The sequence below is a fragment of the Trichoderma breve genome, chromosome 1, assembly GCF_028502605.1.
Source record: "Trichoderma breve strain T069 chromosome 1, whole genome shotgun sequence".
Taxonomy (NCBI): domain Eukaryota; kingdom Fungi; phylum Ascomycota; class Sordariomycetes; order Hypocreales; family Hypocreaceae; genus Trichoderma; species Trichoderma breve.
Window position 1 is genome coordinate 4,189,693 of NC_079232.1, and position 26,539 is coordinate 4,216,231.

At 50.7% G+C, this 26,539-nt stretch overlaps 5 protein-coding genes across 5 annotated transcripts; 3 read left to right on the forward strand and 2 right to left on the reverse strand.

The window, feature by feature from the left end:
- Positions 1 to 3,230: 3,230 nt before the first annotated feature.
- On the forward strand, positions 3,231 to 4,929 carry T069G_01258 (protein kinase domain-containing protein; the record flags this gene model as incomplete). Its single annotated transcript, XM_056168468.1, has 9 exons — positions 3,231 to 3,286; positions 3,352 to 3,399; positions 3,484 to 3,613; positions 3,720 to 3,763; positions 3,834 to 3,933; positions 4,053 to 4,409; positions 4,471 to 4,549; positions 4,619 to 4,802; positions 4,857 to 4,929. 9 exons carry the CDS (start codon positions 3,231 to 3,233, stop codon positions 4,927 to 4,929), a joined length of 1,071 nt encoding a protein of 356 aa, XP_056033784.1.
- Positions 4,930 to 5,972: 1,043 nt separating this feature from the next.
- On the forward strand, positions 5,973 to 7,453 carry T069G_01259 (corA-like mg2+ transporter protein domain-containing protein; the record flags this gene model as incomplete). Its single annotated transcript, XM_056168469.1, has 4 exons — positions 5,973 to 6,039; positions 6,183 to 6,273; positions 6,413 to 6,534; positions 6,600 to 7,453. 4 exons carry the CDS (start codon positions 5,973 to 5,975, stop codon positions 7,451 to 7,453), a joined length of 1,134 nt encoding a protein of 377 aa, XP_056033785.1.
- Positions 7,454 to 13,035: 5,582 nt separating this feature from the next.
- Positions 13,036 to 14,110, forward strand: T069G_01260 (uncharacterized protein; the record flags this gene model as incomplete). Its single annotated transcript, XM_056168470.1, has 2 exons — positions 13,036 to 13,222; positions 13,440 to 14,110. The coding sequence occupies 2 exons, from the start codon at positions 13,036 to 13,038 to the stop codon at positions 14,108 to 14,110; spliced, it is 858 nt and encodes a 285-aa protein (XP_056033786.1).
- Positions 14,111 to 14,858: 748 nt separating this feature from the next.
- T069G_01261 (pyridoxamine 5'-phosphate oxidase domain-containing protein) lies at positions 14,859 to 15,879 on the reverse strand (the record flags this gene model as incomplete). The annotated part of the gene is made up of 2 exons (XM_056168471.1): positions 14,859 to 15,637; positions 15,822 to 15,879. 2 exons carry the CDS (start codon positions 15,877 to 15,879, stop codon positions 14,859 to 14,861), a joined length of 837 nt encoding a protein of 278 aa, XP_056033787.1.
- A 1,161-nt stretch (positions 15,880 to 17,040) lies between these two features.
- Positions 17,041 to 23,874, reverse strand: T069G_01262 (carbamoyl-phosphate synthase L chain, ATP binding domain-containing protein; the record flags this gene model as incomplete). The annotated part of the gene is made up of 3 exons (XM_056168472.1): positions 17,041 to 17,100; positions 17,157 to 23,203; positions 23,280 to 23,874. The coding sequence occupies 3 exons, from the start codon at positions 23,872 to 23,874 to the stop codon at positions 17,041 to 17,043; spliced, it is 6,702 nt and encodes a 2,233-aa protein (XP_056033788.1).
- Between the last annotated feature and the right edge of the window lie 2,665 nt (positions 23,875 to 26,539).

Here is a 26,539-nt window from a genome sequence, read left to right on the forward strand (position 1 = left end):
TACCTCGATAGATTCGAGCAGGTAGAGTTACAGTTACACAATAGGGAGGAGTGAAGAAGATACGACGCTCTCTTCCTACATGATGAATTGAATGTCCAATATTGAATTAAACAATGACTTGACGTTTCTTGCTTTTTGACTGCTACGTGGTTCCAGTTGTTGGTGAATGCATGTAACCTCGGAAGTGTGATTCATAACTGCATGTGCCTAGAACTGCATCTACCACGTAAGTCAGATCACATACGAGTCGGCCACACATGCTAATCGGCCACCCTTTTACACCAAAACTCAATGTTTTTTTTAAAAATTTATAATTAATTCTAAAAAAGTCATATAAGCTTAGGATTTATAACATATAAGAGAATCTTGATAGAAAATATATTTTAATATTAGATGTTACATAAATATTATTTTTACAAATTAGTATTGGGAGGTGGCCGAATGCTCTGTGTGGCCGATTAGTATATGGTCTGACTTACGATGTAATTGCCTGTTGACGCTAGAAAACTCATGCAGGCACAGCAACCAGGATATTCCCAAGACTTGCAAATGTGTTGTTTACTTGTACGTACAAGCTAGAGCATTGAAATGCAGGCAAATAACTTGATATTTAGGCAAGAGCGGTGTCACGACTTGAGTGGGTTGTCGTTGGACAATGGAAAAAATTGAGGTGCGAAAGACGCCGGAGCAAAATCTCCAGGGGCCGCGAGCCGATTCGCAGCGATTATTTCGATGGCGGGAGGGGGGGCCCGTTCCTGAATCAGTAGGCGGAATCGCTGAGTTGAAAGTTGGGGGGAAGAAAGTGTATCGTGTACTTAATTCGCTACATGCAAATATGTGGTTTGTTTGATGAAAATGGGTGATGTAAAGTACTAGGTACCCTGTACAGTTAGCGTGGGTCATGGGAAGATGTGGGTTGAAGATTGATTTGATTGTGACGTCATTGGGGCATCACCGGTAGACCGACCGATGTCAAGGTTCTGTGTTGCGTTGCTTTTTTCCTGGGGTGTGGTCCAGTGTCTTTTTTCTCTGCAGAGGATTAGATTAATGCATGTGGGAACAAGGGGTTATTAGTTGGAGAGAAGGGGGGTCAAAAGTGCTGGGCGAATGGGATCGGAGAGCCGTTTAGGTTGGGTTGGGCTCATTTTTGGGGGCGAGGGAAAGAAAGCTGGTTTTTTGATATGAACGAGATTTGGGGGGTCCACGTTTAGGTAGGATGTAGATAGGGCTATTTTTGGGATGAGGAGAAGGATGAAGATTTGGGAAATGTCGATCTGGATGAAGATGGGATTTTGAATTTCTTGGATGGAGATTTCGAAGGGAAAGGCTTTTGAAAAGATTGACGGTGGCGAGAAGATCAGAGATTCCCAGATGTGCAAAAGCCGGATGGTGTAGATGGCTTGCAACGGTACGGTGGTTTAGAGGCTAGGATAGTTAGTGGGATGATGAATGTCATTCCCGCGGCTTTTCAGCTAATCCAGGCTTGTGAGTGAGCATGGGCAAGGGTTGTCGTTTAGGCATTGGAGGGGTTGAACCCGAAAGGAAAAAAACATGGGGGCAGCAAGCAAGGCGCACGATGTCGTCACCGGAGCTGGGTTTGCGAACGAGGATGAGCGTCCCTGAAGCGCTGTCGTTGTCGTCGCTGCGGGGCGTGACGATGATGATGCTTGGAAGTCCCTGGAAGAGGAAGAGGAGGAGGAGGGGATTGATGGTTTTGTTTATAGGTAAGCCTTTGTCCTGTCTCGGCATGGTGATGATTTGGGACTTTGCCTACTTCCTGATACCCTGCCCTGCCAAAACAACAAAACTGCGTATCGTATAAGATTGAGGGTCCTTCTTGATCTGGAGTCTTTTTTGCCCGAGTTCTGTGCACCCATTTTGCTGGGCGCCTAATACCGAAAAGAAAACATAAGGACCCGAAAAGATAAATTAGCACATTTCCCCGATTTTCGAGACCCAACGAGGGCACGCGGGCATTGGCATTTGGATCCTTGGAGCAAGAATCGATCGATCGCCTGAGACGGCGCGCGTATAAGTAGGGACGAGCTTGCCCCCCCCTTCTTAGCTTTTGCGGTTCCACGACCCTTCTTCTGCTCTTTTACGAGGAAATATTCTTCCCATCTTATTTTTGGCCTTCGGTTATACCATCGCTATCTGTGGCTGTGTCCCTTCATTATTTCGAATTTCTGGATTTGATCGTTGAGTTGCGTTGCGACGGCTTCATTATCTTTTTGCGCCTCCCGTCCCACTGAAGGCGAAAACCATTGCGACCGAACCGAACGAGTGACATTCAGTGGCCTCTGCAATCGCTAGAAAACGCGTTGGGCACCTTTTTTGCGATTCACAAGATACACGTAAGTTGGGAAACAAGAAAAAACCAGAGAAGCCAAAAAACAAGGTCAAAGGCAGCAATTGGGCTGGGCCTTGATTCCGTCTTGGTGTCAAGCCGCCCGGGCACAATTGACAAGCCTGCTACCTGGCTTTTACCCCGCGCAGTGCGCTCTCTCACAAGTACAACTGCCGAACCTTGCCCGTGCGCCCACTAACTCGGTGTCCTTTTCTCTCCTTGGGAAGCAGGGCGTCTTTTATTACCTGAACTCTCTACCTAACGTACCGATCCAATCTCTTTAGGCGCTATTCGCTTGCCAAAGTTCCCTCTTCCAGTCTTATTTCCCACCTGGTGGCAATTAGAACCGTCCACCCCCGCCTTCGCGAAAACAGGGAGAATTCGACCGACTATCGCTGAAAAACACGAAAGAAGAAACGAGTTTTCGAGAATCAGGAAGAGTGAAAAGAGACGCAGAACCAATCGATCCGACAGACTCTCCTTTACTCGCATCCTCCCGCTGCGATCCTCCATCCTTACGAGGCCCGGATCGAGATTTGCAGCTAATTACAAGTCCCAATAAGCTCAGCCCGCTGTGCAAAAGCGCCCCCGCCTGCTAGAGCGAGTGGAACTCCTCTGTAATCCTGCGCAATACCGCCTGTGCTGGCTTTCTTCTTCCCAACCGAGCCGACCAAAAAAAGCATCAGCAGCAACATTCATCCATCCCATTTTTGGAGCGAGGGGTTCTAATCCAACTCTTTCCACCCTCGACAAACCTCTTTCTTACGCCCGCATCTTTGGTCGTTTTATCTCGCCCATCGCAACCCGCGTCGAGTTTTCACACATTCTTTACCGATAAAAAACTAGATTCCCCCGCCAACACGAGTCAAATCGATCCGTCACAATGGCCGAGTTTGTGCGTGCGCAGATCTTTGGCACCACGTTCGAGATCACCTCAAGGTAGGAGGAAAAGGCGAGAATCCGGGGCCGCGCGAGGAGCAAAAGAAGCTGATCAATTCCATCAGGTACTCGGACCTCCAGCCCGTGGGCATGGGAGCGTTTGGTCTTGTCTGGTGAGTTTGTTCCCCCCCTGCATTTTTGACTGCGTTTTGAGGCAATCCTGGCTAATTGCGACTTTCCCCTCCCCCGCCAAATAGCTCTGCGCGAGACCAGCTCACCAACCAAAATGTCGCCGTCAAGAAGATCATGAAGCCCTTTAGCACGCCTGTGCTCGCTAAGCGGACGTACCGTGAGCTGAAGCTGCTCAAGCATCTCCGACACGAAAATGTATGCGCTTTCCAGGCTGTCGCTCCATCGCATTGCATCATCAAGCCATGATGATGATGCTGATGATGACACCGGCCGTTCCATGCTGACGTTGGGCGATTCGCAGGTCATCTCTCTTAGCGATATCTTCATCTCTCCCCTCGAGGACATGTACGTCTTGTTCTTTTTGGCTGTTTTCGCCCCCATTTTCTCTGCCTTTTTCTAACATCGCCTTCTACAGCTATTTCGTCACAGAGCTTCTTGGCACCGATCTGCACCGGTTATTAACCTCCCGACCGCTCGAGAAACAATTCATCCAGTACTTCCTCTACCAGATCATGGTATGCGATGACACATCAATTTCCCTTTGCATTACGCTTGTGTCGGTTGGCAATTAGCATGCCGCCGTATACAGCGCTCGGCAGCGCAACAGCAGCTAACGTGTGCGTTTTTCATATAGCGAGGCCTGAAATATGTCCACTCGGCCGGTGTCGTCCATCGTGATCTCAAGCCCAGCAACATCCTCGTCAACGAAAACTGCGATTTGAAGATTTGCGACTTTGGTCTGGCTCGAATCCAGGACCCGCAGATGACGGGCTATGTGTCAACACGATACTACCGCGCCCCGGAAATCATGCTCACATGGCAAAAGTACGACGTCGAGGTCGATATCTGGAGCGCTGGGTGCATCTTTGCCGAGATGCTCGAAGGCAAGCCCCTGTTCCCGGGCAAGGACCACGTGAACCAGTTTTCCATCATCACCGAGCTGCTTGGTACTCCTCCGGACGATGTCATCAACACTATTGCTAGCGAGAATGTGAGTCTCCCGTTTCTTCGAGATGTGGTCGATATGGACAGCCAACTGACACGAGAATTAGACGTTGCGTTTCGTCAAGTCACTACCTAAGCGAGAACGACAGCCACTTCGAAACAAGTTTAAGAATGCAGACGATTCAGGTAAGAGGCCATAGCACCTAAAATGCTATCCCATTGGAAGATGCTCTTGTCTGACAGGAATCTGCACAGCCATTGATCTTTTGGAGCGAATGCTTGTTTTCGACCCCAAGAAGCGAGTAACAGCCACTCAGGCTCTGGCCCACGAGTACCTCCAGCCATATCACGACCCCACCGATGAGCCTGTTGCCGATGAGAAGTTTGACTGGAGTTTTAATGATGCCGACCTCCCCGTTGATACCTGGAAGATTATGATGTACGTTTGTTCGTCTTATTATCATGATTTACTCAACTGACTTGAGAACTACAGGTACTCGGAAATTCTTGACTACCACAACGTCGAGGGCGCGCCCAACATGGAGGAGCAATTCCCCACACAATAGATTGAGAGAATGGAAGAGCAGACCTCAAATTACAGGGTGGCATAAAAAGATTTTGAACCACTGCACACAAGACGGATACAGGAACGCGCGCGTCTAGCAGACACACGGTTACACGACTTACGAGGGCCAGCGCACCTTGTTCCGAGACAGATGCTTTTTTGCAGTTTCCGGCGTTGGGGATGGAAAGACTGGCATGGAGGGGGGAAAGGGGAGGCAATTAGGAAGGGTTAAATATGTTGTAAAGACTTGTGATTCTGTGTGCAGCGACGACAACGATAAAATATACGAAGAAACGGGCTTTCTTTTTCCTTTTTCTGTTTTTTTTTTTTTTTTGCTGATTTTATCCGGGTTCGTGACGCTTGCTTGGCAGTACAGACCATTATCCCGAAGCACTGCCTCGGCCGGCTTTTTGGCCGGAGAGGGGCGGAATGGCAGGGGGTTTTGAGATTTTCGAATCGAGGCTACTTATAAGGTTGATAGTGAAGATCTAGGCAGCCAATGGTGTGACGAAATATTAAAGATCAACTGAATCCTGCCTGGTAGAGAGTCGTAGCGCCGAAGCAGAGCCTCACACGCCTCACACAAGAGGCGGAGCAGCAACAGCGGGTGGGCGGGATAGATGCAGAGCTCAGTCGACCCCATCAGGAAAAGAGCCAATCCTAGCAAGACACACGATGCTGCACAGCTTCTCCATATTCCGGTTCCCGATCGCCATACAGCGGCTCAATCTGAAGACATGTGGTCGGCTCTTGGGTGGCTATGATAGGGCGAAACAGCCCGTCTTTTGTACCTCACGACGAAGAAGGCAGTGCTTTTTCGGCTTGGCTGTCGCCTGATTTTTTGTGTTGCATTCTTTCATTCTGCTATTACTGACTGATTGCGCCCTTTTTTCCCTTCATCCGTTTTTTGTTTGTTTGTTGGAAGCCTTGAGCATTTAAACGGCTTTATATCATTTTGCTTTACGGCGAGAGCGAAAGGAATTGAGTAACGACATTTTGGAAGAAGAGATTTTTTGGATTATGGAGATTTGCCGCGAGGAGAAAATGGGTCGTCGGAAGGCACCTTGCTACTGCCCGAAGCTGGAGACGGTTTCATGGCGGGATTGTTCAGGTATGGATGCCTCACCTTGATTCCCTAGACACCGCCACTTTGTCGACTTTGAGATTGATTCACCAACACTCTTTTTTGAATGAAGATGGGGCAGAATTGATGACTTGGGATGAGAAATGCTGACTGATGGTGAATGGATGTAGGCGAGAAAGTGGTTACGACGGAGAAATTGACTACGCAGGACTTGTTGAAGAGCAAGGAGACGGAGTTTGCTGTTGCTGATGTTACTATCACGTTCGTAATATTTTCTTCTTTTTCTTTCCTTCTCAACGTTTTTTGCTTTCTTACTTTTATTTTTGGACTTTCTGTGTGTCTAACTAGCATTGAATAGATATGCTCAGGGTGATCAAATACGCAAATGTCGGAATTGTAGGACTGCGTTTGAACAAAAGTTTCAGATCCCGCGGGTGTGGTGGACGACGTTGGCGAGGCGATCGAATGGGTATTTTGGGCATCAGGATGTGCTTGATTCAGATGGCACCCGGACGGGTACTAGTGAGTATTTGGATTCAGTATGAATTTTCACTTGAACAGACAATTAACGTAGAAAAAACTTTCAGTCTCGTGGGTGAGGTTCATGGTCAAGCGAGTCAGCAAGATTCTCGACGCCCGCGACGACGAGACCCTTACATACCACTGGGTCAAGCTCAACGCCGTGACGAGATGGTACGCCTCAAATAACCGCACCGACATCGTCCTCTTCGACCATCCCCAGTTTGCGCTGCAAAACAGGGAAACCATCTTACGAAACATCAACCCCCGCGAGCTGGGCGATCCGTTCTGGGTGTATCCCAGCATGGTGGAAGAAATCGCCCAGCTGCACGACGTGACCATCTGGGAGACTCGCAACCTGCTCCGGGACTTTGAGCTGCGGCGCGCCTTTTACCGCTTCAGCTACATGTACCTGCACGAGATCCCGCGGCACATGACGCACGTCAACGAGATGGTCTACGTGACGGAGAGCATCCTAACCAGCATCCAGAAGCACCACAACCAATTCCTGGCAACAGACAAAGTCGACACACCAAAATTGTTCTTCCTCAACATCCAGAACCGGCTCGACTCGCTGCATAACCTGGTGACGAACCTGCGGCATCGCGCCGAGTCCAACAACACGCGCATCCAGAACGAGATGGCGCTCACGTACAGTGACGCGGCGCGCATCGATTCCTCGGCGATGCGGGCGATTTCGCTGGTTGGGCTGCTGTTCTTGCCGGCGGCGTTTGTGGCGGCGATATTTAGCACTTCGTTTTTCAATTTTGATGCGCCGACGGGAATATGGAAGCTTTCGAGCCATTTCTGGCTATATTGGGTGGTGGTGGTGCCGTTGACTGCTGTGACGATTGTGTCGTGGTTTTTTGGGGCGAGGATTATGGATAGGATAATGCCGCAGTGGAGGAGGTGGATTGAATGAGTGAGTGAGTGACTGAGGTTTTGAAGGGGAAGATGAGGATGTTTTGAGATATTATTCATTTTTTTTTGAGAAAGAGAATGTCTTTGTTTGTTTAGGCTGGGGGATGGTGTTAGGTAAAGTGTCTTTTGAAGGATATGATCTGGGTGATTGGGTGTTTTTCGGTATTTGCATTTGTTATTTCATGGAGAAATGGATATATGGAAATAGGAAAAGACTTACTTAACGACAACTTGATAACACGATGAGACTTAACTTGATGCAATTTTATACAGAATTTAAACCATTGTGGCGGTATTATTGAATCTGTGATATTAAGCTCTTTTATCATTCACAAAGATCCGAAGACAATTATCTTCATTGCTTCAGACTTATCTTGATGGCTTGTCTGAATTAGCGAACTTTATAAGAATCCTGTCTAATCATGCGTAATCTTGCATTTATATACGGCTCATGTTTAACTAAACATCATTCGCTTTCGTCTTCTACAAGTTATAGGTTTCTACTGTTAGTAAAATTTGAATCTGCAGAATTAAATCCGTCTTTTTCCGAACACAAGAGCTATGTATAGCCTACTGATAAACTAGCTGCCATGCGATTTACTCCAACATATGATGAAGATAACGCTTCAAGATACCGTTCACTAATAATATAACTCTCTGAATAGGCATTTTTAGCATACGTCCCTAGCGAGGGTTACAATAGATCTCAGCTGAAGAGCCTCGATGCCAGATCGCTGGAACAAAGCATCTGGGTTCAGAGCTGGGACTTGGGACTTACAGTAGAACTAGAAAAGAGGAAGGGCATCACCTTTGTAAATGAAGTTCAGAATAAATATAGTCTTTACTATATACCTAGCTACAGGATTGTAGCTAGAATGCTATCCAATAACTTACCTACCTATCACTATTGTTCTTCTCTTGGTGATGCAAACTTTTGACGAGAGGAAGACTACATATACAGCCACAATAAAAAGTAATAGGATTTGTAGCTACATATAGCACACAGAGCCCAAATATTGACCAAAGATTTCACAGCCACAGATGGCTCAAGTCAGAACTGGACTACCCAATGAGATTTCGAAGATGACTTGTATGATAGTGGCGCATTTTTGGATTGGACGATGACAAGCTTACTCTGATCCTGTTATGCCCTAAGCACATGCCCGTGTCCTAAATATGTCATAGATGGCTGTATATATAAAAATGGAGAACAATATTGTCTTTCTCGCCACAAATTCGGATTGCAGCCTCTTCGTAAACACCTTGTTCATCACTTTGAAGTATTCATTGGCGAACAGGCTAAGCTATAGGTCGAGGAGAAGCTGATGTGAGCAGTCATTCTGTCACAGTGGATATGAGAGCCATGTCCAATCCTACGGCGCTACACTTGCCTTGAATTATGAGGTGTTTCATGCCATCATCGGAGTGGATATGTCACATAATGCAGAGTCCTATGTGTCTAAAATAAGGACTGAGTCGAGGCCATTCCACACAAGGCGTCTACCTGCGCCTAGAATTCGCCAAGCGAGAAAAAAACAACCTGTGCAAATATTTGACGCAAACCTGATATCAGCGCCTCACTCATATTCAATAGCTCGTACGATTCGTAACAAAATTGCCAAACTATAGAGCTGCAATGTGATATGTATCACGCACTCCACAGAAAGTTGGCATATACGTCAAAAAGTCAGGGCTGCTACTCGATCCGTGCTTAGCCCCAGGGTCCAAAGCGGCCATGGCGTTTTTGCGGCTGACATGACAAGGACAAAAAAAAGTGAGGCGGCTGCCAACAAGCATCTAACAAGCCCGTGGCGTTGATGTCCGTGATGCGGGAGGACGGACTAGTGCGACGAGCTGAGTGTGAAATATGCCTACGCTAAGTGGCTCACCGAAATTAAGGCCGCGAGCCGCGGGCAGCCACGTCGAATGTTGTGGAATGAGGGAATGAGAGAAAGGTGTTTGTATTTGCATGGTTTTCGTTTGTGTCCAGTCATATGTGCATGTGTGATTGCGGCTGCTCACGACGGGGTTGGTCGCTGGCATCGTCACGCGGGTGAGGGAGGTGACATGTAAGTAAGCACGCTTCTGGTCTCTGGTCTTTGGTCAATGAAACAAAAGAGGAGCCATTGAGATCTCCACTGTGTTTCCTGGAAAGATTCAGCATATCCACTGTCGACTTTTGCTGTCTAGAAGTAGGGCTTGGTTGATGCTCGTAAAAATAGTCACGTTGGAAGCCTGTCTATTGGAGGCTCATGCTCTGAACCAGGAGTGTTAGTTCTTCTGTGAGTGTAAGTGAGTAATACCGTTTCTGAACGGCCAGTTCCTGACGGTGACGGCTTGTCGGTATCATGTTTGTGATACATGATGAAATTCAGTGTCCAGAATCGATGATGAGAAGAAGAGGCCTGGAAGATGTTCGAGTGTGTATGTACGTGTAGAGCTTGTTCCAGAGCTTTGGTTGATGATGACATAAGAATAGTACTCGTTCGCAGGTACCCATACATCCCATATTCACAACCTCGAATTCCGTGATACAGAGTAAGTTGTATGGACAATGATAGATTTTTAAAGGAAGTGATGAAGATCCTGAACTTAAATGGCTGTTTACAGTGTAACGAGATGCAGAATAAGTCTACATCTTTCATCTGATAGCACCTGGTTCCTCGAGTGCTGCTATTATGGCTATTGGATCTGGTACATAGGACATGATACATGGTACTCCTGGATACCCTATTGCCATGGCAGGAACAGAGACAGACGACACCTTCCCGTTAGTCATTCCTCTTACCAGAGTTTCCGCCTCAAAATTGAGTCGCAAATCTCGCCTCCATCTTCCATCTTGTCCCTCTTCACATCTTCACCTCCGTGTTCCCCTTTGAGTAATTTTCTGTAAGTCCTTGGCATCTCCTATTATTCCCACGGCAAACCCAGATGCCGAACACTCGCATTTCAATTTACAGCCGCCCCGCCATCCCAACTCAGCCTCACTGCAGGTGCCGGATACACCAACCACTCTTCCTCGTGCGATATCAGCCAATCTCCTTTCCCCGAATCTGCGACTACTAACATTCAGATGGCCCCGGCGCTCAAATGATCCGCGGCAGCATCGGCAACGGGGTCCAAATCGAGACAATCCAACCTGAGCTAACTCTGGGTCCACCGTTCTCTCCAGACTGACATCGCTTGCAAGACTCTAATCAACTCCGAACTCCATACAGTACCATTCAAGGACTGGGAAGCTTCTGTACGGATTCTATTCGATTTCCCGTTTGCCACCGCTACACGACATCCCGCGCACAAAAAAAAAAAGGTTTTGTGGTTTTGTGAGACAGTCATCATCAGACGCTCCGTATCCGTCGCACGATGTTAGCGGCCACAGGGTTTAACATTTTTGTCCATTGATTACTACTACTACAAACACGACCACTAACACAATCGACATATGGACATTCGAGCTCTCTCGTCATCTTGCTGCAAGGGGTCGTTGAAACTGCCAAGAGGGGAGATATTAATCTAGCTTATAAGCTGATTGATCGGCTAGCAAAGCAATCTCGCTTTCATGGTTAGCTGGCCCAAGGCGGAGTGAGCTAAAAACGAAATCCGATTTCCAAAAATATGAGCTTGGAATAGCCAAGGAAGAATGCCATGAAAAAGCCTCCGAGTTGGAATTAACGGGATCCCGGCATCCTCTTTGCTCCGGGACGTGACGAAAATTCACAATTAAAGGGGTCAATGGTGTTTGTTCGCCGCGTCTCCACCGTGGGAAGAAAGTCGCGTGCAGACGGTGGTCAAGACCAGTCGGCAGAGCGGTAAATAACGCTTTAGCACGCACTGTTTCCAAACCACAGACGGCCATAACGGCGCTTCTCGTACGAGCCGAAGCAGCAGAGACTAGAGGGGGCTCGTATTCACTGGCTTGTCAGGGATCATGACGTTTAAACCGTCTAGAAGCCGAAAAAGGGGGCCGCCAGACACGCTGCACTGGATTGGGCTTGAGTTGATAACGGCAGGGAGATGCCAAGATGCATGTTGAAGACCAAATGAACCGCGATCTGGAAGATGCACGGAGATGCACGGGGTGCTTGTAAGCGAAGGTGATCCTTGGAGCACGACAAATTCTGTATTCACCGCCTGGAATAGCCTATTCAGACTCGGAGGACATGTCATAATCGATGGCATGGCATGCAAGGGTTGCCATGCTCATGGTGGTTCACCGATGGGTGTACCTGCAGTTTGCAGACGCCTTTCAATTCTGGACCGAAGGCATTTACGTACTCGAATTTGGTCGATAAGATGGCTTCGACAACGGGATTGGTGTGTTGCGCGCGCAGCGGCACAGAGGGGAAGCTTGTGGACGGCATCTTCATCTTCAGGGATTTCCGACATCCAGACATGCAGCTGTTCCCGAACACTGCTTGGCCCCAACATGAAGACATCAGAGCGTGCCTCGTTCAATGTTCTTTATTCCTTCCCGTGACGCCTTGTGTGACACGCCGTGCGACGCAGCCCGTGCTCCAAACATGTGAAGCCGGAGATGGCGACGGCTAAGAATAGAAGGGGATGACTTGGAACGACAAAGATTGGTGAGCAAATAAGCTTTGGATTTGGCCGCTCCTCATTGAGCAAAATCTCACATGCCCAAATCTCACCTGCAGCAAGCACAAAGGGTCTCCGAGAGGGCTGCTAGCAAACGAAACCGCTTCCAATGATTGATCAACAATGCTACTGTCAAGCAATTCCCCTTACGGGTCGATGAACAGGTACCTGCGCATCGCATAGCCGAATGCCACTGCGAGCAAGTACATACTCGTACCTCGCAGCTTGCCGCAGCTTGGGGCCGCATCCCTTCCTTGATCTTTGGGGGGTTCCGGGTCTGTGCTCGCGGCGGAGAGGCGTCTATTCGCTGGAACAGCCCCCTGGAAAGTGCCCTAGCGTGGTTGTTTCTGGCGTTCTCTCCGCTGGCACTTTAGCGGCTCTAGCGGGTGCGCCACCGCACCGTCACTGGGCTCCCTGGCCTTGGCATCGCCTCCACTGGAGTCAGCAGCGACTCAGCCTTATCCAGAGACGAAAGAAACATGAGCGTGGGCGAGCTTTCTCCTAGCACGGAGCGGGAGGGGGGTCCCCTGTAACGGCTGTCGTTGATTTCATATATCTAGCACACCGATCTTCCAACCTGCGTCTTTGCTCAGCTTCGATTCACTGCTCCTCCGCTCGCTTTGTTACTGGTATTGGCATTGCTCGTTTGCGTCTCTGCCCCCTTTGCTCGCGTGATCAGCTACCGCTACTGTACTTGTTCCTGCTGCTGGACTACTTATTTCAGGGTCTGTCCCCCACACCACACACACGCAGGACGAAAGACAACTACGACGACGACGACAAAATAGAGAAGAAAGAAAAGAAAGAAGAAAAAGAAAAGAAGAGCATTCAGAAAGAGCAAGGAAATTGAGGCGGATATTTGTGATACCTGGGGTTATCTGGACAAGAGGCGTCTGTCTTTCTTTGCACTGCAAACAATGGGAAGCGGCCCTACCCGATTCGCACCACACCAGATCGGAAACGCAACCGCAGCTCAACACCGCAACGATGCAGCGACGAGGTAACCGTGACGTTCGCTTTGCGGCAGATGACGACGACGATTCCGACTATGAGCGCACTTTTACCTACCGGCCCCTGTCCAGGCTGCCCACACCGCCGCCAACCCTGAGCAAGGCGAGCGTGGACCAATACCAATCGCTCGAGGGCGATGAGACGCTAAATCCGCGATACCGAGGTGAGTTTTCTTGGAAATAGCTTGTTACGAGCCATGCTCTGTGGTCTACTCCGTATTCTGCTCTGCTGTGCCCTGCACCGTCTTGTCTTGGCTGGCTGCATGGATGGGGACACGGAAAGGCGGAATACGGAGTAATCCGACTGCAACCTAAGGCTTGCATCTGCATTGCCGCTGTGCCTGGGCGAATCAATTTTTTGCTAACAGTTCTTGGTTGCAGGTCCCGCCATCCATCTTGTTAATCTGATTCCCGCATCGGCGTCGCTGGCGAGCGCATCGGTGCCCTTTGTCCAGGCCATGCTGTCGAGGGCCGACCTGACCATGGAGATGCTGGCCCTGGCGGTCTGCATCCTCGACAGTCTCGACACAAAGTTTGCCCGCACGTGGCGGCTGTCGTGCCCGCTGTCGTGCCCGCTGCACCCTGACGATGTCGACTCGACCGCAGCATCGCCATCCCTCATCAAGCGACACTCTCTGCCGTCGACGCCGCGCGATGCTCCCCGCCGGCAGCTTCACATCGATTCCGTACGTCCCGAAATCATCATCCTGGCAGCGCTTGTCATCGCGGCCAAGTTCACGCAGGATCCGCAGCAGCCACCGCAGTTCTACCGTCTTGCGTGGGGCCGCGGCCTGTGGTCCAACGATCAGCTCAACGTCACGGAGCGATGCATCATGGAGAGCCTGGACTATCGCATCCTGCCGCTCTGCGACGACGACTGCCTTACCGACGCCATGGTCGACATGCAGCTTGCCGCAGAGCTGGAGTCGGGCTCGCGGTGGAAGCCTGCCCGCCAACTCACGCCTCCGGACAGTGCAGCCAGCAGCGACTGCGAGTTTGTGCCGAGCCACACCCGATCCAAGACGACGGTTGGCGTGGGGTTTGGCCTGTGAAGATGTGGGGGCAGCGCAAAAAAAGAGGAAACGGTGATGTTTCAGCTGAATATCCCGCAAAGCTGGAAAGTTATCCATATTTTGTTTTCGGCATACTTGACGAGTCATTTGACAAAGCGATGGGCATTTATTCATTTTTCTAATATCCGGCATTTTTTGTTATTCCTTTATTAGCATGTTGAGGACATGAGCATATTTACAAGGGCGTTTTGGAGAATTGCAAAGCGTGGAGCAATAGTGGCCTGACATTTCGGCTCACTGGGTTGAGGGATCTTTTATTATTTTTGATTGCCTTTTTTAAGGGTCACTAGTATGGTATTGTCCTGATGGATGTACCCTTGTGACTCAAAAAGGCCTCTTGGGAATCATAACTTGGGAGGGTTTTGAGTTGGATATGGCTGTTTTTGGATGGGACACCCATCTCTTTATACCACTTTATATCCTGTTAGTTAGTAGCTACATAGCTTTTGTATTTTGGATACTGAGCATAGTAATCACTTGATGCCCTCCTGTAGAAAGGGGGGCATATGATATACCCAATATGATGTTTTTCCATACCTATCATGATCTGAACTTTGTTTTTTTTTTTTTTCTTTTTTGACTCTTTTGTATTATCTGCTCCCCCTTTCTCCCTTTTCTTTCACCAAGAGCCTTGTATTAGTGCATTCTATGCCAGACATGTTGCATTTTTCTAATATTACATGTATATAGAGAGCCATGTAGTGTATGTCGGGGATGATATGCAGAATCAAGGACTCAGTCTCTCCAAACGCCACTTGCCCTCCTTTCCATCCTCACCCTCCTCCCACTCGTACACGAAGCGATCGTGCAACCTGCTCTCCCTACCCTGCCAGAACTCGACGCGCTGGGGGACTAGACGCAGGCCGCCCCAGAAGTCAGGCACGGGGATCTTGTCCTGGCCCTTGAAGCGCTCTTCGACCTCCTTGACCCAGCCTTCCAGCTGGGCTCTGCCGTCGTCCTCGTACTCTGGATTAGTGGTGGCGTCCGTGCCGTTTACCAGCGCCTCGGATCCCGATTCAGGAGCTGATTGCTTCGCTGAGGGTTGGGGCTTGAGCACGGCAGACTGACGACTCGCCCAAGCGCCAATACGACTTCCCCTAACGCGAGTATCAAAGTACGTCTGGCTCTCCTCCCGAGAATTCGTCTCCGTAATGCCCTCGACACGAACCTGCCTCTGCAAGGGGGGCCAGTAAAAGACGAGGCTGGCGTGCGGGTTGGTCTGCAGGTCGTGGGCTTTACGCGAGGTGCCGAGGTTGGTGTACATGACGAAGCCGTGGGGGTCGAGCTCCTTGAGGTAGACGATGCGGGAGGAGACGCGGCCGGAGGGGAGGTGGGCGGTGGACAGGGTGCATGCTTCTGGCTGGGAGATGGACGGGGTGCGCTGGGCGAGGGAGAACCAGGCGTTGAACTGGGGGATGGGGGAAGTTGGGTCGAGGTCCTTGCGGTGGAGTTGGGAGAGGGTGAATTGGGGGGCTTGGCCGTGGGGGTGGTGGCCTGCTGGGGCGACTGTTTTTTGAGGGGAGGAATGTTAGCTTTGATATGATGCTGTGTGATGTGGTGTTAAGGGGGTGGTGATGGTTGAGTTGTGGTGTTGAGAGGATGGATGAGTCATGAGAGATGAGTTAGGTATGATGAGTGAGTGAGTGAAGGAGGTACAGACAGAGAGGGACAGAGAGACAGAGCGACGTACAAATCAGCTTCTCCTCCTCAGTGGTGAGCACCGTCGAAGGCCGGCGATACAAAGCCATCCTCGTCCTCGTCGTGGCCGTCGAAGCGAAATATCGCAAGCCTGAATATCTCATCAAAAACCAGCCGGTAGCTTTTTCTGCACTAAAGCTGATCCCCCCTCCCGTGAAAGAAAGTAGGAACAAAGCTGTGATGGGGAGCCTCTAATATGTGAGGTCTGATTATTACGAGATTTATGAAGTTTTGTTCTTAGCAGTGAATCATCATCATGGATTTAGTAAATGAAGTTCGATGCGTAGAAATTGAGGGAAAGAAGGTGCTAAAAGTGGGGCAGCCATCCGATTGCATGACGCTCTCGAAATCGAATGAGGCGCTTTTAGCCGTGGGGATCTGGGAGTTGGTGTAGCATCTACACTACCATGGCAGGTCTACACCAGCGAAATGATGAGTAGAGTGTACTTTGGTCTGTTGATTCCGTCTTGATTGGTGCTTGCGGGTTGTTTTTAGTCAATTGGACGCTGGACGTTGCCAGATTCTCCACTACAAAGCCAGTGTCTTTGATGACAAAGCATTGATGAAGCCGGAGTCTTGTGCACTGCCATTCGAGTCTGTTAAGCAATCTTAACGACTTGATGAAGTGAAGTGAATCCCTTCTCTTTGAAACTCTTTAAGAGTTGTATACTCGTTGTTCTCGAGTGTTGAATTCTACAATTGTTGATGTTCGACGAAAATGTCGAAGTAAACATACCTGTAAAATATCTACAACTCACCTGTAAAAAAGTCTACACACAAAACACACACATACAAAACACACATACACGCAAAACGCACGAAACGCACATACGTACATACGTACGCACATACGCATACGTATAAAAATACGTATGCGTATACAAACATGTTTATTGGGTATCATACGAATATCATCTACGGTCTGCTGGCTTCAACGCCACACAGACCCAAAAAACCCTCCAAATGAAGCAAATGTTGCCCTTTGCTGAAATACGGGTTTTATACCTAGGACGTACTCTAACACGTAACGTCCGGGAAAAAGAAAAAGAAATAGCCTTCTACATCATACCGCCTTTTTGAATAAACCGAGCCGAGCTATTCGCCTTCCATCCATAAGAAACCATCGAAAGTGAAAACCGAAACGAAAGAAAAATCTACTCTGTACAGTCTTTGGGAAAATGCGCCGCCGCGTCTGACAAAATATAGCCTCTTTACGAGCTAGCCATAACAAGTGCCAGGAGCGCCATCCTGCAGTAAAGACCATACCGCATCTGTAAATCAATGTTAGCCAATTCACCTCCTCAATCCGCTGGGGAGTCGTGCTTACCTGTCTAAAGTACGCCGCCCTCTGGTCAAAGTCCACCTCCTCAGCCACCTCCTCGTTCCTGGGCAGAGGGTGCAACACAACCATGGAACTCTTGGCATTCTTCAGCGTAGCGTTATCCACGCGGTATGAATCCTTGACCTTCTCATAAGCCTCCACACTCTCGAACCGCTCCTTCTGAACACGCGTGCAGTACAGGACATCACTGCGGGCCAGGATCTCGGGCGTCAGAGTCTCAGACTCCACCAGGAGCTGTCCTGATGCAATCAGCTGCTCTCTCACCTTGGCAGGCAGAGATAGAGCCTTGGGAGAGACCAGTTGGACCTTGACCTGGTAGTGCTGGAGCAGGTACACCAGCGAGTGGACCGGTCGGCCATACAGGAGATCACCCAGGAAGGTAATCGTCAGGCCCTGAACAGTGCCCAGCTCCTCACGGATGGTGAAGAGGTCAAGGAATGCCTGGGTAGGGTGCTCCTTGCTACCGTTTCCGCCGTTGACAACAGGGACGGGGCAGTACTTGTCTGCAATGTCCACAGAGGTCTCCTGGGGGTGGCGCAGGACAACGGCATCTCCGTAGCAGGCCAGCGTTCGCAGAGTGTCCTGCAGCGTCTCGCCCTTCTGAACAGACGAGCTAGATGTCGAAATCGCAATGGTGCGTCCGCCAAGTCTCTGCATGGCAGCATCAAACGAGGCCGAAGTGCGAGTAGAGGGCTCGTAAAAGAGCGTGCAGAGAACACGTCCGCGGAGGACGTTCAAGACGCCCTCACGCTGAACGCCGAGTCGCATCTCCTGGGCAACCGTAAACAGCAAGTGCAAGTCAGCTCGGGTATACTGCTTCACGGACAGAACGTGAGAGTTCTTGAACGAGTTGGGCTGCGACAGTAGCTGCTGGAGAGGGGAGCTGGCGGCGGGCTGGGGTGACAGAGACAGACCCAACTCATCCACGGCGCTTCCCAGTCTGGCGGGCGAGCCCAGTCCCTCCATGTTGCGGAACCTAGCCGCAATCTTGGGGCTGCTGAACGCGGCCTGCTGTTTGGGCTTGGGGCTCTCGGTGACTTGGGTAATGAGGCCCATGGCGGGCTTCAGAGGGGGAGAAACGGGGACTTCGCGAGAGATGTTGTGCGAAGACATATCCTTGCCCTTGGGGGGCACCGGCAGGAGCTCGCCGTCTAAGCAGACGGTGGCGTCCTGGAAAGTGACCCTGCGGACAGATCCACGCATCACACGGCCCTCAAACGGCGACCACACGCTGCCGGGGAGAACCTGGTAAGGACGATCAATCTCAACCTCGATACTGGTACCGACTTGATCATGGAGCTCAAAGATCTCCATGGGGTTTTGGTAAAGCTTCTCCTTGAGGTCGTCAACCGTCAGCTTGCCCTCGGTGACAGAGGTCAGCAGGAGCGGAAGGGCATCCGCAACGCCGCTGGACGTGTCAGCCTTGTGACCCAGGGACTCGGCGAGCTGGTAAGGCAGGCTTCCGACGGAGAAGACATCAATGTGTGCCATGTTCTCCCAGAGAGCTGCCTGGTCCTCGGGGGTGGGGAGGAGTCGGTCAAGCTCAGGGTAGTCCTTGGTAGACAGGTAGAGAGAGTAGATGGAGACGTCGCAAGAAACACGCAGACCCTTGGCCTTGGACAGCGCAATCAGCCGAATGTCGTCCTTGTTCGTAACCGAAGTAACGTGGATTCGGCGGTTGTGCAGAGAAGCAAGCAACAGGATCGACGCCAGGTCAGTCAGCTTAGCATCGGTCACAATGACCTTGTGCGTCGGCCAGGCGTCAAAGTGGGCAGTGACGGCAGCCACCTTGCTAATGTTGCCAGACAAGTGGTTGAAAGGAATGAAGAGGGAGCCGACTTCACCAGCAAGGGCGCTGATCTGGCTGTCGTTCTCCGAAGTGGCAGAGACAGACAGGTTGTAGTCGCAGAAGTCGCCGAGCTTGCTGTTCTGCTGAGCAGCCCTCAGAGTGATGGCGTCAGTGATGGCACCCTCGAGACCGAGAGGCATGACGCGGATCATGCTGAAGCCCGCAGAGATGGAGGCCTTGGTGACAATCTCCATGTCGTGGCTCTGGGGAGTGACAAGTCCGGGAACAAAGGCCGCAACGTTGACTAGGCCGGGCAAGACAACCGTCTTGTGGCTAGTCTGGTAATCGCGCTTGGCAACGTTGAGCTCGAAGCTTCGGGCAATGGCCTCAATGAGAATCTTGGCGTTCTTGACGTTGGTAACCAGGGGGATCTGGTAGTCAACAGCCATACGACGAGTCTGGTAACCCTTGCTCATGTAGTTGGCCGGGCGGCGGTACTTGTTGTTGGAAGGCAGGTTGATGTACAGATCAATCGTGTTCTTGGACAGGTGCTGAGTGAGCGAAAACTCCGACTCCTTGTCCTCCTCCTTGCCGAGGACTTCGAGGTACTGGACGGGAACGCCATGCTCCTGCAAAAAGTCGGCGGTACCAGCGGTGGCAAACAGCTTGTAGCCAATCTTCTGCAGCTTCTGCACCGACGGCAGCATCTCCTTCTTGTCCTTGTACGATCCGATGGACAGTAGAATGTTCTTCTTGGGGATCTTGAATCCAGTGGACAGGAGAGCCTTGAGGTATGCCTCGTTCTTGTCGACACCGAAGCAGGCAACTTCACCAGTAGAAGCCATTTCGACACCAAGGACGGGGTCGGCGCCGGAGAGACGAGAGAAACTGAATTGAGGCACCTTGACACCAACGCAGTTAGGAGGAATATCCGTGGGAGGGTACTCCTGGAAGGGCTGGTTCATGATGGCCTTGGTGGCCATCTCGATGAGGTCAACACCCATGGTCTTGGAAACGAATGGGAACGAGCGGGAAGCTCGGACGTTACACTCAATGACCTTGATGTCGTTGTCCTTGGCAATGAACTGGATATTGAAGGGGCCAGTCACGTTCAGAGCAGCACCAATCTTGCGAGTGGCCTCCACAATGCGATCGATAGTGGTGCGCTCAAGATCCTGAGGGGGCAGGATGAGCGTGGCGTCACCGGAGTGAACACCAGCGTTCTCCACGTGCTCGGAAATGAAGTGGCCGACCATAACACCGTCCTTGGCGACAGCGTCCATCTCAATCTCCTTTGCGTTCTCAATGTACTTGGTAATGACGACTGGGTGCTCGCGAGAGACCTCGGCAGCCTGGGCCAGGTAGCTCTCCAGGTCCTTCTCAGAGTAAACAGTGTTCATGGCAGCGCCAGAAAGGACGTATGAAGGGCGGACCAGCACAGGGTAGGAGACTGCCTGGCAGAAAGCCCTGGCCTCCTCGAAGCTAGTAAGCTCCTTCCAGGTAGGCTGGTCGACGCCGATTCGGTCCAGCATACGAGAGAACTTGTATCGGTTCTCAGCGGTATCAATCATCTCAGGAGAGGTACCCAGCACCTTGACTCCAGCGCGGTGCAGAGGAAGGGCAATGTTGTTGGGGGTCTGGCCACCCATGGCACCAAGAACGCCGTGTGCATTCTCCAGCTGGTAAATGTCCAGAACCGTCTCGAGCGTGATGTTCTCAAAGTACAGCTTGTCCGCCTCGTCGTAATCTGTGCTCACCGTCTCTGGGTTGTAGTTGACCATGATGGTCTTGTGGCCGGTGGCTCGCAGGGTGCGGATGGCACGGACAGAGCACCAATCGAACTCGACAGACGAGCCGATACGGTACACACCAGAGCCGAGAACCATGACACCATGGTCCTCAAAGTCGACATCGTGCTCAGACGCGTTGTAGGTGAGGTACAGGTAGTTGGTAAAGGCAGGGAACTCGGCAGCAACCGTGTCAATCTGCTTGACAAAGGGCTGGATGCCAGCGTCAAGCCTGAGGCGGCGGACAGCGATTTCGTTGGAGCTCCAGAACTTGGCCAGCTGTCGGTCGCAGAAACCCAGACGCTTGGCCTGCAGAAGGATGCTGGGGTTCTGCGCAATATCGACGGTGGTGAACTGAGTCATTTGCTTGGAAAAGTCGCTCAGTCCCTTGAGCTTTCGGAGGAACCACTTGTCGATTCGGGTCATTTCCCAAATCTTGTCGACGGAGTAGCCCTGGTGCATGGCGTTGGCAATGGCAAACAGACGCTGATCAGAGGGCGTCTGCAGCTCGTCGTCGATGCTCATGAGAGCCTTGGTCTCGTTGAAGCCAAGGTTGTGGAAGTCGATGGCTCGGATAGCCTTTTGAATGGCTTCCTCAAACGAGCGACCAATGCTCATGACTTCACCAACACTCTTCATGGAAGAGCCGAGCTGGGTGGAGACACGAGTGAACTTCTTCAAGTCCCATCTGGGCATCTTGACGACAACATAGTCGAGAGAAGGCTCGAAGCAGGCGCAGGTAACCTTGGTCACCGAGTTCTTAATCTCCTTGAGCGGGATTCCAAGACCCAGCTTGGCGGCAATAAAAGCTAAGGGATAACCAGTGGCCTTGGAGGCCAAGGCAGAGGATCGGGACAATCGAGCGTTGACCTCAATAATGCAGTATTCCCGAGAGAAGGGGTTCAGGGCATACTGGATGTTACACTCACCGACAACGCCCAGGTGTCGAATGACGTTGACGGCCGTTGTTCGGAGCATGTTGTAGTCCTCATCTGAGAGGGTCTGCGAGGGGGCGACCACGATGGAATCACCAGTGTGGATACCGAGAGGGTCAAAGTTCTCCATGTTACAGACAGTAATGCAGTTGTCCTGGGCATCTCGAACGACTTCGTACTCGATTTCTTTCCATCCCTTCATACTTCGCTCAATCAGGACTTGAGGACTGGCGGCGAAAGCCTTGTGGCAGAGATCAAGCAGCTCCTGCTCGTTGTTGGCGAAACCACTGCCCAAACCACCCAGAGCATAGGCGGCACGGACAATGACGGGGAAGCCAATGTCCTTGACGACGTGGAGAGCTTCGTCTACATTGCTGGCCGAGGCCGACTTGGCGCACTTTTCGCCGATGGAGTCCATGCTTCGGGCAAAGAGCTCTCGGTCCTCAGTGGTGATGATGGTGTCGATGGGGGTACCCAGGACCTTGACACCAAGGCTCTCAAACTCATCCTTGAGCTGGATACCGACCTGCAGAGCAGTCTGGCCACCGAAAGTGACGTAGATGGCATCGGGTCGCTCATACAGGATGACCTTGCGGACAAACTCGGCGTTGACAGGCAGGAAGTAGACCTTGTCGGCCAAGCCCTTTGAGGTTTGAATGGTGGCAATGTTGGGGTTGATGAGGACAGTGTAGATGCCTTCCTCCTTGAGAGCCTTGATGGCCTGGCTACCAGAGTAATCGAACTCGCCAGCTTGGCCAATGCTAAGACCACCACTGCCAAGAACAAGGACCTTCTTGACAGAAACGCGAGGGTGAAGCCTCTCGTTCTCCGCAATGGTTCCGCCGGGGAAAGCGACGGGAGCCTTTAGCAGAGCAGGGTTCTCAGCGCAGTTGGCCATGGTGTCAATGAAGACGTCAAAGAGATACTCTGTGTCGCGAGGACCAGGGGTGCTCTCGGGGTGGAATTGGACGCTAAAGTATGGCTTCTCAACGTGCATGATACCCTCGTTGCTGCCATCGTTGGCGTTGACGAAGAGCTCTGTCCAGCCGGTGGGCAGGCTGGCGGCATCCACAGCGAAACCGTGGTTCTGGGAAGTGATGTGGCACTTTCCAGTGACCATGCTTGTGCAGGGGATGTTGTGACCGCGGTTACCAAACTTCATCTTGGCAGTCTTTGCGCCAGAAGCGCGGGCCATGAGCTGGTGGCCCAAGCAGATGCCGAAGATGGGGATCTTGTTGGTCTCCATGACGGCAGCAATGTTCTTGGCAGTGCTCTCAAGGACAGCTGGGTCACCAGGACCGTTGGAGATGAAGAGACCGTCGTACTCTTCACCGGCAGCCTTGGCCAGATCGTAGTCCCAGGGGACAACTACGACTTCGACGCCTCGCTTGAGGAAGCATCGAAGCTGGTTGTACTTCATACCAACATCGACACAGAGAACACGGATTGTCCGGCCGGAGGGATGCTTGCGAGCAACAACGGACGCGGGAGGCTTATACAACTTGGGCTCCTTGACGGACACTACGAAAGGCATGAGCATATTGTCTCTTTGGGGTTTTCTTATCTAGTAAAAAGGGAGGCAGATGGGGAAACTCACCCTGTGCCACTAAGTTCTGTGTGTTGGGGTTTACCCATTCAATTGCCTCGAATTCGTTGAGAGAGGCGAGGCCATTGGCGGCGCCGTTACCAGCAGCGGCGATGCTGGCAAGTCTCATCTTACCCAGCATGCTACCCTTTTCACGGATCCTCTTGGTCAAGGCTCTGGTGTCCACACCATACATGGCGGGGACGCCCTGCTCCTTGAGCCATGTGCCCAGGGAGGAGGTAGCGAGGAAGTGGGAGAAATCCTCGCCGCAGTAAGAAGCGGTAACAAGACCGGCAATGTGAATCTGGGACGACTCAAAGTGGGCAGGCAGGTCGCCGAGCAGCTCGTCCAGCGTCTCCCGCGAAGGGACACCATAGTTTCCGACTAAGGGAAAGGTGATGACGAGGATCTGGCCGCGATATGAGGGGTCTGTGATGGATTCGGGGTAGCCCACCATGCCGGTCTGGAAAACCAGCTCTCCGGCGATGCTCTTCTCAGCACCGAAGCTGTAACCCTGGTAGGTTGAGCCATCCTCGAGCTCAAGGCAGACGAGGCGCTCGCTGCTGCCATAGCTGGCCGAGGCGGGCTTAAGGAGCTGAACAGCCATGTTTTTTGGTGTAGAAAGTTGGTTTCTTTTCCTCTTTTGTGTGATTGAGGTTCAGCAGAAAACAACTCTTGGCTTTTCGTCGTTCAAGAAGCTTTTTCCCCAGCTGTCTTGTTACTGACGATACCCAAGGCGGGGCAAAAGATGGTGATGAAGAGAAAGTGAGGGGCGAAGGTTTGCTGGCGACTGACACGAAAAACTCGTTTTCAGAGCTTCTCCCGGGCAGGTCAAAAGCTACCTCGCTGTCATCTGCTTCCTCAACAATTGCAAGGCGTCCTTCAGAGAGTATGGAGAGAAAGAAAGAAGCTTGAAGGATGCTCTTGCCGTAGTTGAGGAGGAGGAAGAAGAAAGGAAAAGGAAGAGAAAAAAAATCTCGGCGGATTTGACACCATCTTATTTTTTTTTTTTTTTTCTCTTGCCAATCAATACCATCATCAAGCCATGACTGGCGCGGATTAGCCTCAAAATGTTGAGAGCCAGCGCCTTGCCATTGGCCAATGCAGCTGAGATCACAGCGCCCGTTCCACCGCCACCAGCCAGATGGGCCAATGACGGCGCTGCTCGGGGGGCTCTAGATTGCCTATGATGGATGTTTGCAGGCGTTTGCGTGGTATTCCTTCAGAAGCCCACGCACTAAATGGACCCCGCAGCGGCCCTGGGACCCCCAAAAGAAAAAAAAAATTCAATGGATCGAATAAGATTGACCCCTCCATCGGTGATGGATTCATTGTTGCCTCCCCGGTTCGGACGAGATACGATGCGTCGTTGAGTGTTTGAACAAGCACGAGGCAAACTGTAAGACAAGAGCGGAAAATAGAGATGGATTGTAGAATACAAATATCTCCAAATTGGCCTTGAATGAGCACATTGTGAAGCAGGAAACCGGCTCTCCTGGTGTCACGAGACTCTTCCTCTCTCCCAGAAGCACATGTTTCTACCACCATCTCGTTTGTGGAGCACCATCCAAACGCCTCCGCAGATCTTTTTTTTTCTCTTGCTTTTTTCCCACCATGTGGATCACGGCAAGCCAAAAAAAGATGCAGAGATGGTTGGGGGACGAGCATCCTGATTTGCTCTTATTTCGATTAGTTGAAACCGTAGGTAAGCGGTTGCGATGTGTAATTGTCTATCGTACAAGTTATCCTCACCTTGGACCTTGGCAACTCAGCCCTAATGAGATTGAGTTTAGTCTGTAAATTTCTTCCATGCTCGAAGAGAACTAGATGCCATCCTAGGTGACCTTCATTCTCGCCCACCTACCTACATATTTACGGAAAGTCTACGTCAGGTGTGTTGCTGTTAAGCTGTCTGATAGCTACAGAGGTACTGTAATGAAGAATTTCATTCAATCAACAGCTTTCTCAATATAGTACCAGTCAACAATAGTCTACTTAATGTGTATTGGTAGTCTCCATTTGATGCTTCATCTACTTCAAGAGCTGCACACTTTTTACGTCTTCAGGACTGTACCTTGAACTTGGATGTGAGGTGACTGACGATTCCGTACAAATCGTAACCATGATGAAGCTTAAGGGCGAACGACTATTTTAAGTATGTTATTAATTGGCTCCAAGCTGTCAGTTGTCTGATCAATTGTCTGACTACTTGTCTGATTATCCTGCCGCCCGTTGGAGAGGTAAACACATTCTTGCTATTTTGCTCCCGGCCAAGGCCAATTCTCTGTAGTCAATCTAAAAAGAGATTTGCTCTTCTGTCTTCCAAAGTTGCAAATAGTACCAATATACCATCTAACACTACCTCGTAGGATACCATTAACCGAAACATCAGGTAGGTAGCCACCACCAGTATAAAGGGCCGTTCAATCCGCAAAAGATACAAATCGCCCAGCAATTACACCCTCAGCACCTGCGGGTTATCTCTCCAATTATAGCCTGGCATACGTCGGGGGTTGTAAATCACTACTACCCAGATGAGCATTACCACCGCGATGTACAAGACTACAAAAGATATCGGTATCATCGGAGAGTGATTTCCATAGTCTTCCAGAACCATTATCCAACATGAGAACATGATGGCCAAGAATAGAAGGTTTAAGGATGCATATACAAACACGAAACCCTCCCAAGCTGATCGGCGAGGGGATCCGCGTGTGAATATGCCGAGCGAGTCAGGAATATGCAAAACGCGAGACTGGATGTTGTAGCCTCGGGTGGCTACTGAAACGAGGACGGGGTTTGGCTGGCCATTTTGGACTTGGCGGCCGAATAATAACCTGACGGTCTTCATGGTACCTCTCTTGGCATCTCTTGACGGTCTGGAGGCCTCAGCAGTTGCATTTTCTGGTGTAAGTCAGCGAGTTGCCCTGATTGGAAGGTGAACCGGCGAAGCGCAGTTATAGCTGCGTTGATCTTACCTTGAGGAGGAAGATAAGCGGGAGGGCGAAGATGAGGGGGAGGAGGAGGAGTGGGAGTCGTTGGATACGTTGAAGACATGGCTGATGAGAGCAGCCAAATGGTCGAGTAGATGAAGGTGTAAATTGGTGTAAGGGGAGGTTTATCCTATTTTCTGATGAATGGTGGCACTTCTTTTTATAAGAGAGAATGAAAGTATATTAGAATATTCCACCAGCGTCCTAGAGGTTCCCAAAAGTGTATCCGACAACAATCTCAGTGGCAGATTCTGAGTTTCGAAGCCCTCTGTTAAACTT